The 16,360-nt window shown below is 45.7% G+C and overlaps 1 protein-coding gene and 1 long non-coding RNA gene across 2 annotated transcripts; one reads left to right on the top strand and one right to left on the bottom strand.

Annotated features, from left to right (window-relative positions):
• Nucleotides 1-336: 336 nt before the first annotated feature.
• LOC141573621 (uncharacterized) lies at nucleotides 337-15,766 on the bottom strand. Its single transcript, XR_012499523.1, has 3 exons — nucleotides 13,929-15,766; nucleotides 2,090-2,224; nucleotides 337-542 (listed from the first exon to the last, which is right to left on the bottom strand). It is a non-coding gene; the product is annotated as an uncharacterized LOC141573621 (long non-coding RNA).
• On the top strand, nucleotides 5,695-9,524 carry H2BN1 (H2B.N variant histone 1). Its single transcript, XM_074341897.1, has 2 exons — nucleotides 5,695-6,397; nucleotides 8,488-9,524. The coding sequence occupies exons 1-2, from the start codon at nucleotides 6,272-6,274 to the stop codon at nucleotides 8,668-8,670; spliced, it is 309 nt and encodes a 102-aa protein (XP_074197998.1). The 5' UTR covers nucleotides 5,695-6,271; the 3' UTR covers nucleotides 8,671-9,524.
• Nucleotides 15,767-16,360: the final 594 nt, after the last annotated feature.

The raw sequence follows: 16,360 nt of genomic DNA, 5'->3' as shown, positions 1-16,360 counted from the left end.
CAGTGTCCAAAGCACATGCCCTCTTTCATGCCTAAGGCTGGATTTGAACTAAGAATGATACCATCAAAGACAACATATGTCCTCTCTACAGTTTCTGAAGCCTGATTTTTTAAAAAGTAAAAGCAGACCCAACAGTTGCCTCCCTGGGGTCACTGATGACTTGTCCACCTGTGGACCCCCCTCCCACCCCACCCCCACTCCCTCCCCCACTGCCTTTCACTCTGTAGTCATCTCACAGCACAAAGGAGAGGGAGTTTTCAGCCGAGGTCACCATCATAAACCACCCTGAAAGCCCAGAAAGTGACTTCAAAAGCTCACCTTCTCACCTCACGCTATGAAAGAGGTTTCAGCCAACCAGTTGCCAAAGACCTGGTTCTGGGTTCTAGGGATTTCTTTCCCGCTGTGCCCGTGGCTCAGCTGTGCTTACCTGGGACACGCTGAGTTGGGGACAAGGATCTTTCTTTTGCTCTTCAGAATGGCTGATACCACAGACAGAGCTCCTAACGTGATCAACCTCAGCACGCAGGAAGTTGAGACACCAGCTGTAGAGTGGGAGGGGGATGAGGGGAAGAGGGGAAGGAAAGAGGCCGCTACTGCCAGGGGCTCAGGGCAGCAAGACACTGGCTTCCAGTGTTTAGGTGTCACTGTCCTTTGATGAAAACATGAAGACTTTCTCTCCCAAGACAAATGTATTAAGCACGTCCACAAAACCATTTGCATGTGGACTCCCCGGCCACTCTGCCCAAAATATCCTGTCTATGGATCCCAAGTCAAGAACCCGTGAGCTACGGGAGGATCCCACCACAGGTCCTAATCACTGGGGAATGGAGGAGAATGTAGGCAAGTCATCACTATCAGTATGCTGTGAGTCACCAGACAGAAGCTATCCCAGCAGCGCATCCCCCAGACTGGGCACAGGAGCCACATATTTAAGGCCACAGGAAAGACAGAGTCAAAGGGCAGAGGAGGACACAGCCTGGGACTGCCTCCAGAGTTTTCCTTGCCTGCAACAACATAGTTTCTGACTATAAACATTTCACTGGAATGTGTCCTCTTTACTAATTACAGAAGTGCTTATCACACTGAGTTGGAGTTGGCTGTCCAGGCCTGTCCATAAACTTTCTGGAACAGAGGCCATGCCCTAGTCTCCCTTTTATCTTCAGCCCTCAAGCTGTGCCTGACTCCCCCTTAGATGTTTCTTGAATCGAATAGGTGAATGAGGTAGTGAGTGAATGTATTAGTAAGTGGGTGTGTGTAGGTGTAGGGTGATATTTCAGGGACCGGGTGGCATTTCTCTATGCCCTGTGCCAGAAAATCACTAACTCAAGCTATTCTGGCCGTTGGAAGTAGTCCTAGTGCTCGAAATTTTGGGAGTGTGGTAGGAACACACCAGAGGGAAAATGGAAAGGCACATCCACGATCAATTCATGGATTGACGGTGTCTTAAGGCAGGATGTCTCCAATTTTAAAGTGGGTAAGAATCACTTGGGATCTTGTTAGAAATGTAATGTCTCAGGTCCCATCTGAGTAGGTCTGAAATCACTGAATCATAGTCTGCACTCTGACGGGATCCCCGAGTGATGCTACTGCTGCTGCTGGGCTGCAGATCACACTTTGAGTAGCAAGATTCCAAGGAATTGCAAAGGCCATATAACCAAACATGCACACCCCTTTACAGATGGGGAAACTGAGTCCCAGGAAGAGCTGCTGACTTTGACTAGGTCAGAGTGAGGCACTGGCACAGCTGAGACAAAAATTTACAGCTTCAGATTAGTGGGTCATCTCCACTCCCCAACATGAACATCCACTTGTGAGACACATGCAGGGAGCGAGTAAAAAGAAGCAAGGGAGGGCAGCACCCTAGATCTTCCCTGGGTAGCCCCAGAAACTCCCCACCCCATTTCTAAGTGGGAGGCTGATGTCCCCCCTTTTCCCCATCCTCCTTTTCCTCCTCTTGTAAATGCCTGGAGTAGAGCTGAGAGAAGATATTGCTAGGGTCAGGGAAAGTCCAGTTCCCTTCTTCCCTCCACCTGACAAAGCAGCAAGTTGTTAGTACTGATAACATCCACCATTAATGTTTGATTAGTACCTGCAGAACTGACATTCCAGGAAGAGCATGACAACAGACTCAAGGTGACATCTTCTAATCTGCCTCCCAGATCCCCTCTCCTCCTGCCATTCACCCAAGCTTTCTCAGCTGGTGAGCTGCAGCTGGCCCCATCTCCTAGAATGAAGATCATGAAATAAACTTGATGTTAAAATGTGCAGTGTGACCCTCTGACTTTTTCCGACCAAGCAGATTAATTTCTTCAGCCTACCTAGAGGTAGAAAGTATATGAACAGTACTTCTGTCCAAATTCTGACACCCTGAACCCTAAAGAAATGATCCAGGAGGAAAGTTTCAATGATTTAAAATAAGAACCCACATATCACCTCACACTAGTCAGAATGGCCATCATCCAAAAGTCCATGAACGATATAAATGCAGGAGAGGCTGTGGAGAAAAGGAAACTCTCCTACACTGCTGGTAGGAATGCAGTTTGGTGCAGCCATTATGGAAAACAGTATGGAAATTCCTCAAAAGACTAAAAATTGACTTACCGTATGATCCAGCAATCCCACTCCTGGGCATATATCCAGAGGGAATCTTAATTCTAAAAGACACCTGCACCCCAATGCTCATAGCAGCACTATATACAAAAGCCAAGACATGGAAATAACCTAAATGTCCATTGACAGATGACTGGATAAAGAAGCTGTGGTATATTTATACAATGGAATACTACTCAGCCATAAAAATGACAACATAATGCCATTTGCAGCAACATGGATGGACCTGGAGAATGTCATTCTAAGTGAAATAAGCCAGAAAGAGAAAGAAAAATACCATATGATATCACTTATACGTGGAATCTAAAAAAAAAAAAGACAAACTTATTTACAAAACAGAAATAGACTCAGACATAGAAAACAAACGTATGGTTACCATTGGGGAAGGGTGTGGGAGAGGATAAATTGGGAGTTCAAGATTCGCAGATAATAACTACGATATATAAAATAGATAAACAACAAGTTTATACTGTATAGCACAGGGAACTATATTCAATATTTTATAGTACCTTATGGTTAAAAAGAATATGAAAACAAACAAAAAAGAATATGAAAACGAATATATGTATGTCCCTATATGACTGAAGCATTGTGCTGTACACCAGACATTAACACAACATTGTAAACTGACTACATTTCAATAAAAATATATTTAAAAAAGGAGAACCCACAAGACCTAGGAGACCCCAGAGGCCGTGTGATTGAATATCCCACCCAATGCCTGAATCCCCTTTACCAGATGCTACAGTGCATGGATCTGGGCCATTTGACTCAGTAAGCCTTCCCCATGCCCTGCAGACGTCTCCACACAAAAGCAGGCTTAGTACCCTTTCACGCAGTCTTACCCAAGTCACTGCACAGACTCACTCCATGCCCTGTGTGTCAACCCACTCCTAGATGTCCCATCTTCTCTTGTTGTCATTCATTATCCCCATTTATGAGCTTGGTCTGTCCTTTGGAGATGATTTTTTTTGCACCCAGGTGGGACCAGGTTGAAGTGAACTGTAATCAAGGAGGGGAGGGGAGGCTGTAGCCAGTTCAGGAGGAGCCTCCTGTTTTCCCTGAGCTGAGCTGCCTTTTAGAGTTTCTAAATCCATCGCATCCCATCACTGTTTTTTGCTGATCTCTTTGAATTCTGCCCTCCCAGCGTTAAGGGCTGTGACTGACTGTGCTGTCTCTTAGCCATGACACAGTCACTTTCTCCCTGTGTTCCCTCCCATCTTTCCCAAGTCTCTAATTAACCCTTCTGTACCAACTAGGGTTCAGTTGAGAGTAGCATCTTCCCCATGCTTGAGAGGCCGTGGTGCTACAGTGGTACCCAAACGTTAGATATCTGTACCAGTGGCACAGGATAGGGGTCGGGTTCAACATTTAAATAAGCAGCCCAAGAGATTCTGCTGCAGGTGGGCAGGGGGCCTAACTTAGAGAAAGACTGATGGGAATTTTGGTGTCAGATACATCGGAGTTCAGTTCCTGACTCTGCAACTTTCTACCTGTGTGACCTTGAACGTAGCAGTTCATCATTATAAGCCTCAGCTTCCTCGTCTTTGTTAAAGAGATGCTAAAATCCATCCCTGAGCGTTAAAACTATGAAATGAGATGACATCTATAAAGCGTTTCGTATAATTCGAGGCAGGCAGTAAGCAAGCACTCAATGACTACAAGCCAGCGTTGCTATTGGTGTAACTGCTTCTTTTATCTTCAGGATCGGGAAATTATTAGCAGGAAGTCATCAGTTGCATGTCCTTTTTGGCAGACTGAGACTTCTCATAGACGCTGGTGAGCCTCCTTAACATCCTGTGACTTCGCTCCGTGTGAGTTTTGGGATCCCTGTTGGTGGTTTATTACCACTCCCAGGCATGGCCGTGGGCCTTGCCCTTAGTAGGGGATCAGCATTTGCTGACTGTTTTGGATTGAGTGAATGCCTTCCGGCCAGGCCTTAGGTGCTGTGTTGCCGTGGCAACGCCACATCTGTTCTTCTCACCTTTCCCCTAAACGCTCTCCAGCATCTTGATATTATGACTCTGATTCAGTTCCTTCCTGGCCCGACCCTTCCGACTGCTCTGCTCCATTGAAGAGCAGCCTCCCACCGAGCCTTGATGGTACCTGCCAGTTTTTATTTATTTCTTGGCGTTAAAACTTCCAACTCACTTAATCATATCATCTGTGCTCTATGCATAGATTATGTTCTTAAACAGAAATGATGAGAAATGAAGCTGGTAAAATGGGAGTAGGAGTTGCAGTGGTGGGTGGGACACGGCTTTGGCAACCAAGTAGGAGGGAACCAATTTTTCCTCTCTTGGAAGGGTTCAGTTTAGCTTCCGATGCTGTGATCAAATGATTAATTCAGAAGCATTGAGCCTACACCATGGATAACTTACATTCCGACTTCTCCATCAATGGATGAATACACGTGGTGACTGAGCAGAGCACACCTGGGTAATGACGAGGATTGTGGGGCTCTGGGGCTCGGGTTTGGGAGGTGGTAGAGCATGGGTTAGAAGCAAAGGCTCACGGGCTGGTTCTGACCCTTACGCAGTGTCTGTGACCCCAGGCAAGTCACGGAAGCCCTCTGAGACTCAGTTTCCTCTTTCATAAAGTTAGAATAATACTAATATCTCACCTCCTGATGTTTCTATGATAGTTAAGGGAGATGAAGTATGTCAAGCGCCTCGCATGGGGTGCGGGACATGGTTAGGGCTCAATAATGTGAGCTGACAGTAACACCTTAGTCACCCGTCCCTCCTCTGGGGCTTTGATACAGCTCCTAACCAGGTGGGAGAGGAAAGAGAGTCTTGTCTGGGCTGGCCCTTTCCTCCTTTTGAACCCTGGCTCTCTGGTGTCCTCTTATCTGTTGTTCAGGTCAGGCTGGTCACTTCCTCGTAGCTGAGCTGACACACTAATTGCAGGGAGTTCACAGCCTCTCTGTCTACAATTTCTCAACCTTCAGTCTTGAAGGTACAGTGACTTCCTGGCTTTCCCAATCATGCTTTGTTGCCTGAGTTCCTAATTACATTTGCATAACCAGGCATTTCAAGAGATACATTTCTCCCCCAAGGCAGATACAGACACATGGGACCTAAGCATCACGTCCATAAAGAGCCTGTCCTCCAGCCCCAACCCCAAATCTGGTGTAGGTTGCTTTAGGAAGGTCTTAGGAGCCAACGAATCCTGAATCTGACTGGTCATTCGATTCACCCGGGATCCTTCGGCAACCTACAGCTTCCAGGATCCCACTTGCAGTCCCTTTAAGTTGAAATCTTGGTGGCTCAGAACCACCATAGTAAGAGCACTGGAGTCAGGCACATACAAAGAGTAACTTCTGAGACAAGTGTTGCCTGGGAAACTGATGGCCATGGCATCAAACGGGATGTTCTCTTTCACATGGGGTAGACCCAGAGGAAGCTGCTGAGTTTCCCACATCACGCTCCGTCAGGAATGTAGCACAAGCCTGCTCGAGACGCCACACCTGCTAGAGATGCAGGCTCTCAGAATCCTCACGAGAAATACCAGGTTCAATTACTAACTACTGATTTTATTAGGAAAGAGCGCCTTCCCGTTTTCCCTATAAAACCTCTTCCGAAAGTGCCCTTGCCTGTGGCCACAGCTCGGAGCTAGAAGTGTGGGGGTTAAGCCTTCCACGTGCACTTCATTTGCTTCTATGGCCTCCAATGCCCTAAGAAGAAGCTCACAGTTCATATCCCAGCCAAAGAGAAGTATGAGCCGGAGGAAGGGGAGGAAGAAGAAGAAAGCCCATTTCAGTTACATGGGGAAAATCCTAAAGCAAGTGAGTTGGGACTCTCTTTAAAGAAGCTTGGAATGGCCAAGACGGGTGTCCTGGTGGCGGCCTTGGCTGTGATCTTCACTTCAACTTCTTCTGAAACAGGAGCCCTTCCTCACCCACTGAGTTCCCGAAAAGTTGGCTGCCAACAGCGGCTCTAAACCAGATCTGTGGACGGCTATCTTCTCCCACTTGGCTTTCTTGCTGCTGGCAGCCACTCTGAACACCTGAGCTCTCGGTGTCTCTCGTATCTGTTGACAGCCACCCTGTAAACTGATTCTGAAAGGCCCTCCCCTTTACCCGTAGAGAGGGGATTCGCCGCCTCGTCTGGTCTATCAGTCCGAGGAGTTGCAAATATCGGGCTTTCGTTACAGGGTCCTCTGTACTTAGAAAGTTCTTTAAGTGGGTAGGTAGGCTTATTCCCCTGTCCTGCCCACCCAACCTCACTGCAGAGCATGCAGATTCTAGAACACAAAGTCAGGAAGGTCTTCCCCTCCGAGAGAAGCTGTGGGGAAGAGAGGAAGGAGGGTCTGTGAAAGACGTGCTAAGGTTTGATGTGGGATCGGACTTCACGCCAAAAAAGCAACGCTGAGTGTTCATATCTGTTGTTGTACCAAAGCCCCCTGTGTTCCAGTAGTATTGTTTGGAATCTGTTATGTGTCCTGGGTGAAGAAGGGAAAATGAGATTTAGAAAAGATTGGAGATGGTGTGTGATTCAGAACGGGGTTCTCAACCACGGCCCTGGGGGCAGGGTGGTTCTTTGTGGGGCTGGTGGCGGGGGAGGGGGGAGCTGTCCTGAGCATTGGGATATTGAACAGCATCCCTGGCCGCTAGCCACTAAATGCCAGTGGTGCCCTCCTTCCCAGCTGCGATGACCAAAATGTCCACAGATACCCGATGACCCCTGGAGGGCAAAATCACCCCTTGCTGTGAGCCATTGCCGGAGGTCCAGCATGTGGCTGGACAGGCCCTTGGTGGCAGCACCTGGACTAGGCAGCCCCTGATCGTTAGTCTCTCCTTGGCCGGTCCTTAACCTGGTGGGTCTGGCAGGCCGCGCTGCGCCTTCAAGCCTCCAGAGGGTCAGTTCTGTGCCTTGCTTGGCTCAGCCCCTGGGGTGCCATGAGAATAAAACCAGACGCTGGCTGGGTAAATGCATTGAGTGCCTGTGTGCCCACCAGGTCTGCATCAGGAATTCAGATGAAAACGACGTGGGCTCTGTCGTGAAGGGGCTCACAGTCCTGCAGTATGTGTGTGTATGTGGGGATACTGAGGAAGTAGGACTTGCTTACGTGACGTCTCATGTCCGGACAGTTAGGATTAGAGCCCTGGATGGGTGATTCTTAGGGCAGAGTTCTTTTGACTGTTCTCACTGCTTCTCCAAATTTAGACAAGGGCAGTAATGACACAGCAGTATGTGACACAGGCTCTGAGAACAAAAGGGCCCTGGTCCTCAGTGGGAGGTGGGCCACAGATAAGCCAGAGGTGGTACTTGGGGAAGAGCTTTAAAAGATGGGTGGGATTTGAAAGGTGTAGTTGGATGAAGGCATGGGAGGTAGAGGTGACAGAGAAACAGTGGCATGGGGACTGGAAAACCTAGGGACACCTCTGAGGAAGAACAAGTGTTCCCCGCTTGGCTAGAAATCATGTTGGCCAAGGAATGAAGGCTGGAAATTAAGAAGTGTAAAGTAAAATGCTTACTAATGTGAAATATAGAGTGTGAAAGTATACTAGAAGCTAAAAGTATATTTTCCATCTTCAGAGGGTGTTGGATGTTAACTCTGCTTCTAATTAGGAAAAACCAAGGCACAAAAGTTGAAGCGACCAGGCTTAGGTTGTATTATCCAGACAAGGGTTATCTTTCTCACACAGCTACAAATTCCCCTCCTTCCCTCTTGCTCAGAGACAGCCGATAGGTATGATGGCCTTGTTTACTTCAACACATCCCTGTCAGCGTCCCTTTGGGTGGTCTGTGTGTTTCCACGGATGCATGAATCTGCAGAAGCCATGGGGATACCTGGGTGCTGGGTCGGACCATACGTTCCTTACTATGGGAGCCTTCACGTCTCTGTCTCAGCCTTGTGCTGTTTGTGTTCCAGACCCACCCAGACTTCAGTGGGAACTCCTGGATCTTGGATGCACTGGGAGCTCTGGAGGACTGGCGGCTGGAATGCATTAGCCGGGAGTCGGTTAGGTTGTCCCTCTACAACCACAGAAGAGCCATCACCAGCAGAGAGATCCTGGCAGCAGTCAAGCAGAGATCCTCTTGGAAGAGCTTTTGAATTAATGAAGTGGGTTTGAATGGCCCTGTTGTTGAAATGACTGCACTTGTCAAAAAATAAAGTGGAGGGGAGAGGCACGTTGGAGGGCTGAGTTAGAAGACGGAGTATCTGAGAAGTACCCGCTGCGACAGGGGTCTTGGTGCTACACGCCTCGTCTCTGGGTCCTGCGTTTTTAGCCTCTAACTTAATTTATGGAAAGAATAAAGGAAAGCTACTTTCTCTCGTGTGTGTGTGTGACGCTTGTTTATGGTTTTCAAGTTTTTTTTGGTAAGCATGCTTCTCTCCTTTCTTGAACTTACCTACTGCCTTTTTGGAGGACACAGTTGCCCCCGTTACACTGTGGACTCACCACTGCTGCCCCTACTCCAGCCCCAGGGTGGGGGCTGCTGCAGTGGTATGAACTGATGATTTTTTTCTTAATTTAAGCACCCCTGCCTTGATTTATAGGAACTAAAAAATAAAGGGAAAAGGCAGTCTGTTTGCTTTTTGAGTATAAGACTCATGGTGGTGGTTATCTTTGTAGCACTTAGCATAATAGCATGTAAGTGTCAAATGGAGAAGCTGGTCCCAACCATGGGGAAGCAAAATAATAATAAATAATAGTATTAAAATACAATAAGCTAGGAGCAGAAAGAATAAACAGGCTGGTAGATTTTAGACGTGGTATTCTGGGAAAGCCTGGAGAGGTGACATGAAAGAAGAGGATGGGAAGGACTCTGGGTGGAGGGAAGAGTGCGAGCAAAGGTCCTGAGGCAGACAGGCAAGCTTTTAGCTTGTTAGAGAAACTAAGTGAAAGTCAGGGCAGCCGGGTTCTAGCAAGCAAAGAAGAAGTCCAGCAGGAGATGAGGTTGGAGGAAAAGCCTGGAGCCAAGTCAGGCAGGGTTTTTTATTCCGAGGACAGTGTGAAGCTGTTGAAGGATTTTAACTGAGATGGAAACTGCCATCCTGTTTAGGCTGTGGCTTTTAGTTTAGGTTTGCCCTATAGTAAAGTGTACAAATCTTAAGCATACCTCAAAGTTTTACATCTCTGTATGTATATACTCAGATGAAGATACAGAATATTTCCTTCACTGTTGCTCCTATGTCAAGGAGAGATTGGAGACAGTGTTGGAGATGTTTTGCATGAGTTTAGTTGAGGGACGACAGTGGGCTGTGGGAGTGTGGGTAGCAATCAAGATGGAAAAAGGGAAGAGGTTTGAAGTAGAATTTAAGATCAAATCAATAGGATTTGCTAATAGTATGGACACGAGAAGGGAAGGAATAAGGATGACTCCTAGGTTTGGGGCTTGAGTAGCATGGTAGGCAATGCGGCCGTTTACAGAAACGGTAAGACTAAAGGAGGGACAGGTATTTTGGGAGAGGTATAAATTGACAATTCCATTCTAGACATGTAAGTCTTAAATACCTATGAAATATGCAAATGGAGGCGTCAAATAGGTAGGAGAACCAAGGAGACAAATTTAGGAACCATCAATATAAAATAGTGGCATATAGATCAGCAAGAATGGGTGTGATTACTTAGGAAGATGGGATAAAAAGGGAAAAAAGAAGACGGTCCAGGACCAAGACCAAAGAGATCCCACTATTTAGACTCAGATAGTGGAGAACAGACAAAGGAAACCAAGGAGGAGAAATCTGAGAAATCAGGAGGATGGTGTCATGGAAGCCGGAGGGGAGAACGTGGTCCAGCCCACGGTGCACAATCCTGGAGAGAGTATTAAAAGGACATGTTTATATCTGTTGTCCTTGGTGATGCGGCGATCATGGCAACCCTGTGAAGTCAACTCGCTGGAGCAGGGTGGGCATCAGCCAGATTTGAGCAGGTTGAAGAGTGGATGGGAGGTAGTTCGTGGAGGCAGGTTTTTTTTTTTTTTTTTTTTTGGATGGTGTTGAGACCAAAGGAGAAATTTAGTGCTGAAAGGGAGCAGAGACTTGGGCTGGAAGCTGGAGAGTCACTTGGTACAGAGAGATTTTGAAGATGAGCAGTTCTAGAGCTCAGTGGTTTGCTGATGGGAATTCTCCAGCGTAGAGGGAGATATGAATGCAGAAGAATGTAGAAAAAGGCAAAGTACCCAGGACCTTGAGAGGGGTAAGGGGTGAAGGGATGGGATTCAGAGCAGGAGTTGAAAGAGGAGATGTATAAAATGTGGGAAGTGTAGAGATTTGGTGATGAAAAATGAGGAAGTTAGCAGTTTTTTTTTTTTTGAATCAAACAAGTGGAAGTGGAGGAGGGGCATGGGAAGTCTGTAGATAAGATATGAAGTCGTTGTCTAAGAGAGTAAGAGTATGAGGCTTGAACATCTATGGACAGATGGCCCACCAGGAATGAGTGCCTGCTTAAAGTCTGTGATCGTGAATTGAAAGCAAAGCCAGTCTTCTTAATTTCCAGAATATATAAACAGCTCATACAACTTAATAACAAAAAAAACTCAAACAACCCAATCCAAAAATGGGCAGAAGACCTAAACAAGCAATTCTCTAATGAAGACATACAAATGATCAATAGACACATGAAAAAATCTTCAATATCCCTAATTATCAGAGAAATGCAAATCAAAACTACAACTAGGTATCACCTCACACCAATCAAAATGGCCATCATTCAAATGTCCACAAATGATAAATGCTGGAGAGGGTGTGGAGAAAAGGGAACCCTCCTACACTGTTGGTGGGAATGTAGTTTGGTGCAGCCATTATGGAAAACAGTATGGAGATGCCTCAAAAAACTAAAAATAGACTTACCACTCTTGGGCATGTATCCAGAGGGAACTCTAATTCAAAAAGATACATGCACCCCAATGTTCATAACAGCACTATATACAATAGCCAAAACATGGAAGCAACCTAAATGTCCATTGACAGATGACTGGATAAAGAAGCTGTGGTATATTTATACAATGGAATACTACTCAGTGGTAAAAAAAATAAAATAATGCCATGTGCAGCAACATGGATGGACTTGGAGATTGTCATTCTAAGTGAAGTAAGCCAGAAAGAGAAAGAAAAATACCATATTACTTTTATGTGCAATGTTAAAAAAAAAAAGAAAAAAGAAGACATTAATGAACTCATCTACAAAAGAAACAGACTGGCAGACATAGTAAACAATCTTATGGTTACTGGGGAAAGGGGGTGGGAAGGGATAAACTGGGAGTTTGAGATTTGCAAATGTTAACCACTATATATAAAAATAGATAAAAATAAATTTCTTCTCTATAGCATAGGGAACTATATTCATATCTTGTAGTAACCTTTAATGAAGAAGAACATGAAACTGAATGTATGTATATATATATGCATAACTGGGACATTATGCTGTGCAGCAGAAATTGACACATTGTAACTAAATATACTCCAATTTAAAAAAAAAAAAGAAAGAAAGCAGGGCCAGTCTTGCTGTGTGACCTTCTCCAGCCACATGTGTTTGCCATGGTGCCAAACACGGTGCCTGTCTGGGGAATGCAGAGTCTGGGTTCTGCAGAGTGAGCTAGAAGTGGGGAGGGGCAAGGGAGCTACTCCATGCTGGACCATGCAATCCAGGCCAGCCAGGAGGGGTGGAGGATGAGAGGGCTGAAAGCCTCTTGGGGTTCAAAAGATGTCGGGCCTGTAAACTGAGTCTCAAAGGGGGACTTTTCTCTCTCTGGGACCCTTTAGTGTTAGCTAACCCACGAGGACAGTCGCCTAAGAAGCAGGGGTGACACCCAGTGACCACTCCTTGAAATGCACCTTCTCACTTTTAGGTTGTCAGCCGACCCCGAGGCAACCTTGTATGAGATGAGCTGGGGCATTCTGCTCTACTTGGGAGGCACGCAAGCCCTCCAGATTCTCTCCATAGTTGTCCCACTGGCCCTGCTCTCTCTCAGGTGACTCAGATGCTGCTGCTCAGGTGGATAACTAGACGTGGACAGTTGAGGCACTGAAGGCAACCTGGGGGCTGTTAGCCCAGATGTGGGCTTCCCTGCTAGGTTTCTGCTGTCCTGGGAACCCAGAACAGGCATCTTAGGATGGCTTCAGGCATTCTGAAATCCTTAGGGTTTAGATGAATGCCAGGTCATGACACAAGCCTCTTCCAGCCCACAGCTGTCCTGGGGAAATTGTCAACTCAGCCGACTCAAAGGCTAAGTGAGATCCCCCCTCCCTCAACCTTCTTTCAAGAGTTGATTATCCTCAAGATCTGAGAGGGTCCTAATGTCTGACTCCGCCTAGACTCTCCTGCCCCAAGCACTGGGGTCTGGCTTAGTCTAGAGGGAAACCTGGTATCTCCCCAAACCCTGTCTCCCACAGGTACTGGGCTTGACTTCTGGGCCAAGGAGTTGGATGTCCCTCAGTTAGGGGCTATTCTGTTCTCTTGGCAAAAGCACTTAAAATTATCAAAGTCAAAGTCAAAGGATTTTTTGGAAAGAGCTCTAAAGACAGATTTCACAGCCTTCCTCTCTTGTCCATTCTAGTATCGGACTACCCCTCTTTATTATTTTTAAAATTTCTTTTCAATTGAAGTGACGTTAGTTTATAACATTGTATACGTTTCACGTGTACATTGTATTTTCACTTCTGTGTACACTACAGTGTGCTCACCATCTGTCACCATATAGGTGATCCTCTCTACTCAATTCATCCTTCCCCCTGCCCCTTCCTCTCCGATGACAACTACTCTGTTCTCTGTATCTGCATTTGTGTTTGTCTGGTTGGGTTGTTCATTCCTTTTCTGGCTTTTGTTTTTGTGGTTGTTTTTTAGATTCCACACATCAGTGAAATCATACGGTATTTGTCTCTACGTGATCTTATTTCACTTAGCACAATACCCTCAGGTTCCACCCGTGTTGTTGCAAATGTCGAGATTTCCACTCCTCTATGGCTGAGTAGTATTCCATTGTGTAAACGTATATTCCACACCTTCCTTATCCACTCATCCATCCATGGGCACTTAGGCTGTTCTCATATCTTGGCTACTGTAAATAATGCTGCAATGAACATAGGGATGCATGTATCTTTTCAAATTAGTGTTTCTGTACGCACAGGAAATACAAAGAGGACCAAGATGGCACCTCTAACTCCCTTTGTAATGACCTAAGGTACCTCTTCTATTCTCTCTAATTACCTTTCACTAGGACCTGCTGTTTATTTTTCACTTTAAGAGTTAGCCAGTCAGGCACAAGAGGGTGAAATGAGGGTGTACTGCTGAGGCACGGACCCTGGAGTGAAGCAGGGGAGGAAGATGGTCTCTAAGATGGTCAAGAAATGGAGGAAGACTGACTCACCTCTAATCCTCTTCCCCATCTCTTAGCTCACGATCACCAGCCTGAACTTGACTTTGAACTGAGGGGCTGCCTGGTGCAGTAGAAAGAGTGCACGCCAAACACTTGCCCATGTCTGTTCCCACATCTGTAAAATGGTGATGGTAATGGCTCCTGCACACGGCCGTGGTGAAAGTAGAATTAAATAATGCACATGAAAGTGTTTCTTACACTGACACAGTATAATTTCCCTTGCTCACTCTGCACCCCCCCACCACCCAGACTGCCCATTGCACATGCCCTAAAGCCCCCTGGGGGGAATCCTTGTTAATGGTCTTTATGTCCACTGGTCCAGTTGCTCTGACTTTGAGGAAATGCAGACTTGGCCTTTGTTCCCAGTAGGGATCCTGGCCCAGCCCTGCTCTGCTAACTCACAGCCCTCCTCCAGCCTTCTCCCCACTTCCTGGTCCTGCTCCCCCCGCTCCCGCTCCCGTGAGCCTCAGCAGTTCTGAGTGCGCTGGCTTTTGCTCCTGTAAGAGGCACTGGCTTCACTGTGGTCTCTGCCCCCGCCCACAGCTCAGAGGAGGCCTGACCTGTGTGTACACAAACCTCTCCCTGCTGGCCTCTCTTGGAAAGCCATTCACTAACCTGTAAAAGGCCCTGAACACTTAAAACAAGCATGGACTCAAAATCAAATCAGGGATTTAAACCTGGGACTCAGATTCAGATCAACCTTCCTTTTTTTCCATTGCTGGTGCCTTACCCTCTCTGAGGGTTTCCCACAGGCTTAACTCTCCTGCCATAAGCCTCCCAATGGCTGCCACACCCCAGCCAGCTTCCCAGCACCCGGGATGGGTCTAGAGTTCCTATCACCATTATAGAATGACAGTGACAATAGCTCAGTTTTATTTTCATTCCTTCCACAAGTGTTTATTGAGCACGTACTAAATGGCAGGCACTGTAGTAGACACTGGGGGGTCAGCGGAGTAAAGTATAAGACAGTCAAGTCCTGGGACTTATATTCTGAAAGGGGAGAAGCAGTAAACAAATACTTAGTGCACTGTCAGGTAGTGAAAAGTGTCATTTAAAAACACATAAAGGAGGCAAGAATACACAATGGAGAACAGGCAGTCTCTTCAGCAAGTGGTGTTGGGAAAACTGGACAGCTGCATGTAAATCAGTGGAGTTAGAACACTCCCTCACACCATCCACAAAAATAAACTCAAAATGGCTTAAAGACTTAAATATAAGACAAGATGCTATAAACCTCTTAGAAGAAAACATAGATAAAACATTTTCTGACATAAATCTTAGCAACGTTCCCTTGGGCAGTCTACTCAGGCAACAGAAACAAAAGCGAAAATAAACAAATGGGACCTAATTAAATTTATAAGTGTTTGCACAGCAAAGGAAACCGTAAACAAATCAACACAACCTGCAGAATGGGAGAAAATATTTGCAAACAATGCGACAGACAAAGTCTTAATTTCCAGAATATATAAACAGCTCATGCAACTTAATAAGAACAACAACAACAACAACAACAAAAAACCTGAAAAAATGGGCAAGAAGACCTAAACAAGCAATTCTCCAATGAAGACATACAAATGGTCAATAGGCACATGAAAAAATGCTCAATGTTGCTAATTATGAGAGGCATGCAAATCAAAACTACAACCAGGTATTACCTCACACCAGTCAGCATGGCCATCCTTTAAAAGTCCACAAACGATAAACGCTGGAGAGGGTGTGGAGAAAAGGGAACCCTCCTACATTGCTGGTGGGAATGCAGTTTGGTGCAGCCATTATGGAAATCAGTATGGGAGATTTCTTAAAAAACTAAAAACAGACTTACCATATGATCTAGCAATTCCACTCTTGGGCATATATCCAGAGGGAGCTCTAATTTGAAAAGACACATGTACCCCAATTGTTCGCAGCATCACTATTTCCAAGAGCCAAGACATGGAAGCAACCTAAATGTCCATTGACAGATGACTGGATAAAGAAGCTGTGGTATATTTATACATTAGAACACAACTCAGTGATAAAAAAGAATAAAATAATGCCATTTATAGCAACATGGATGGACTTGGAGATCGTCATTCTATGTGAAGTAAGCCAGAAAGAGAAAGAAAAGTACCATATGATATCACTTATAATGTGAAATCTAAACAAATAAACAAACAAATAAAACAAGTGAACTTATTTACAAAATAAGAACAGACTCACAGACATAGAAAACAAACTTAGGATTATTGGGGGGAAAGGGGGTGGGAAGGGATAAATTGGGAGTTTGAGATTTGCAGACACAAACTACTATATATAAAACAGATAAACAACAAGTTTCTACATGGAACTATATTTAATATCTTGTAGTCACCTATAATGCAAAAGAACATGAAAAAGAATATATGTATGTATATGGATGACTGAAACATTATGCTGTACACCAG

This window comes from Camelus bactrianus, chromosome 16 (assembly GCF_048773025.1).
Source record: "Camelus bactrianus isolate YW-2024 breed Bactrian camel chromosome 16, ASM4877302v1, whole genome shotgun sequence".
NCBI classification, from domain to species: domain Eukaryota; kingdom Metazoa; phylum Chordata; class Mammalia; order Artiodactyla; family Camelidae; genus Camelus; species Camelus bactrianus.
This window is presented reverse-complemented; position numbering and strand designations above follow the sequence as displayed.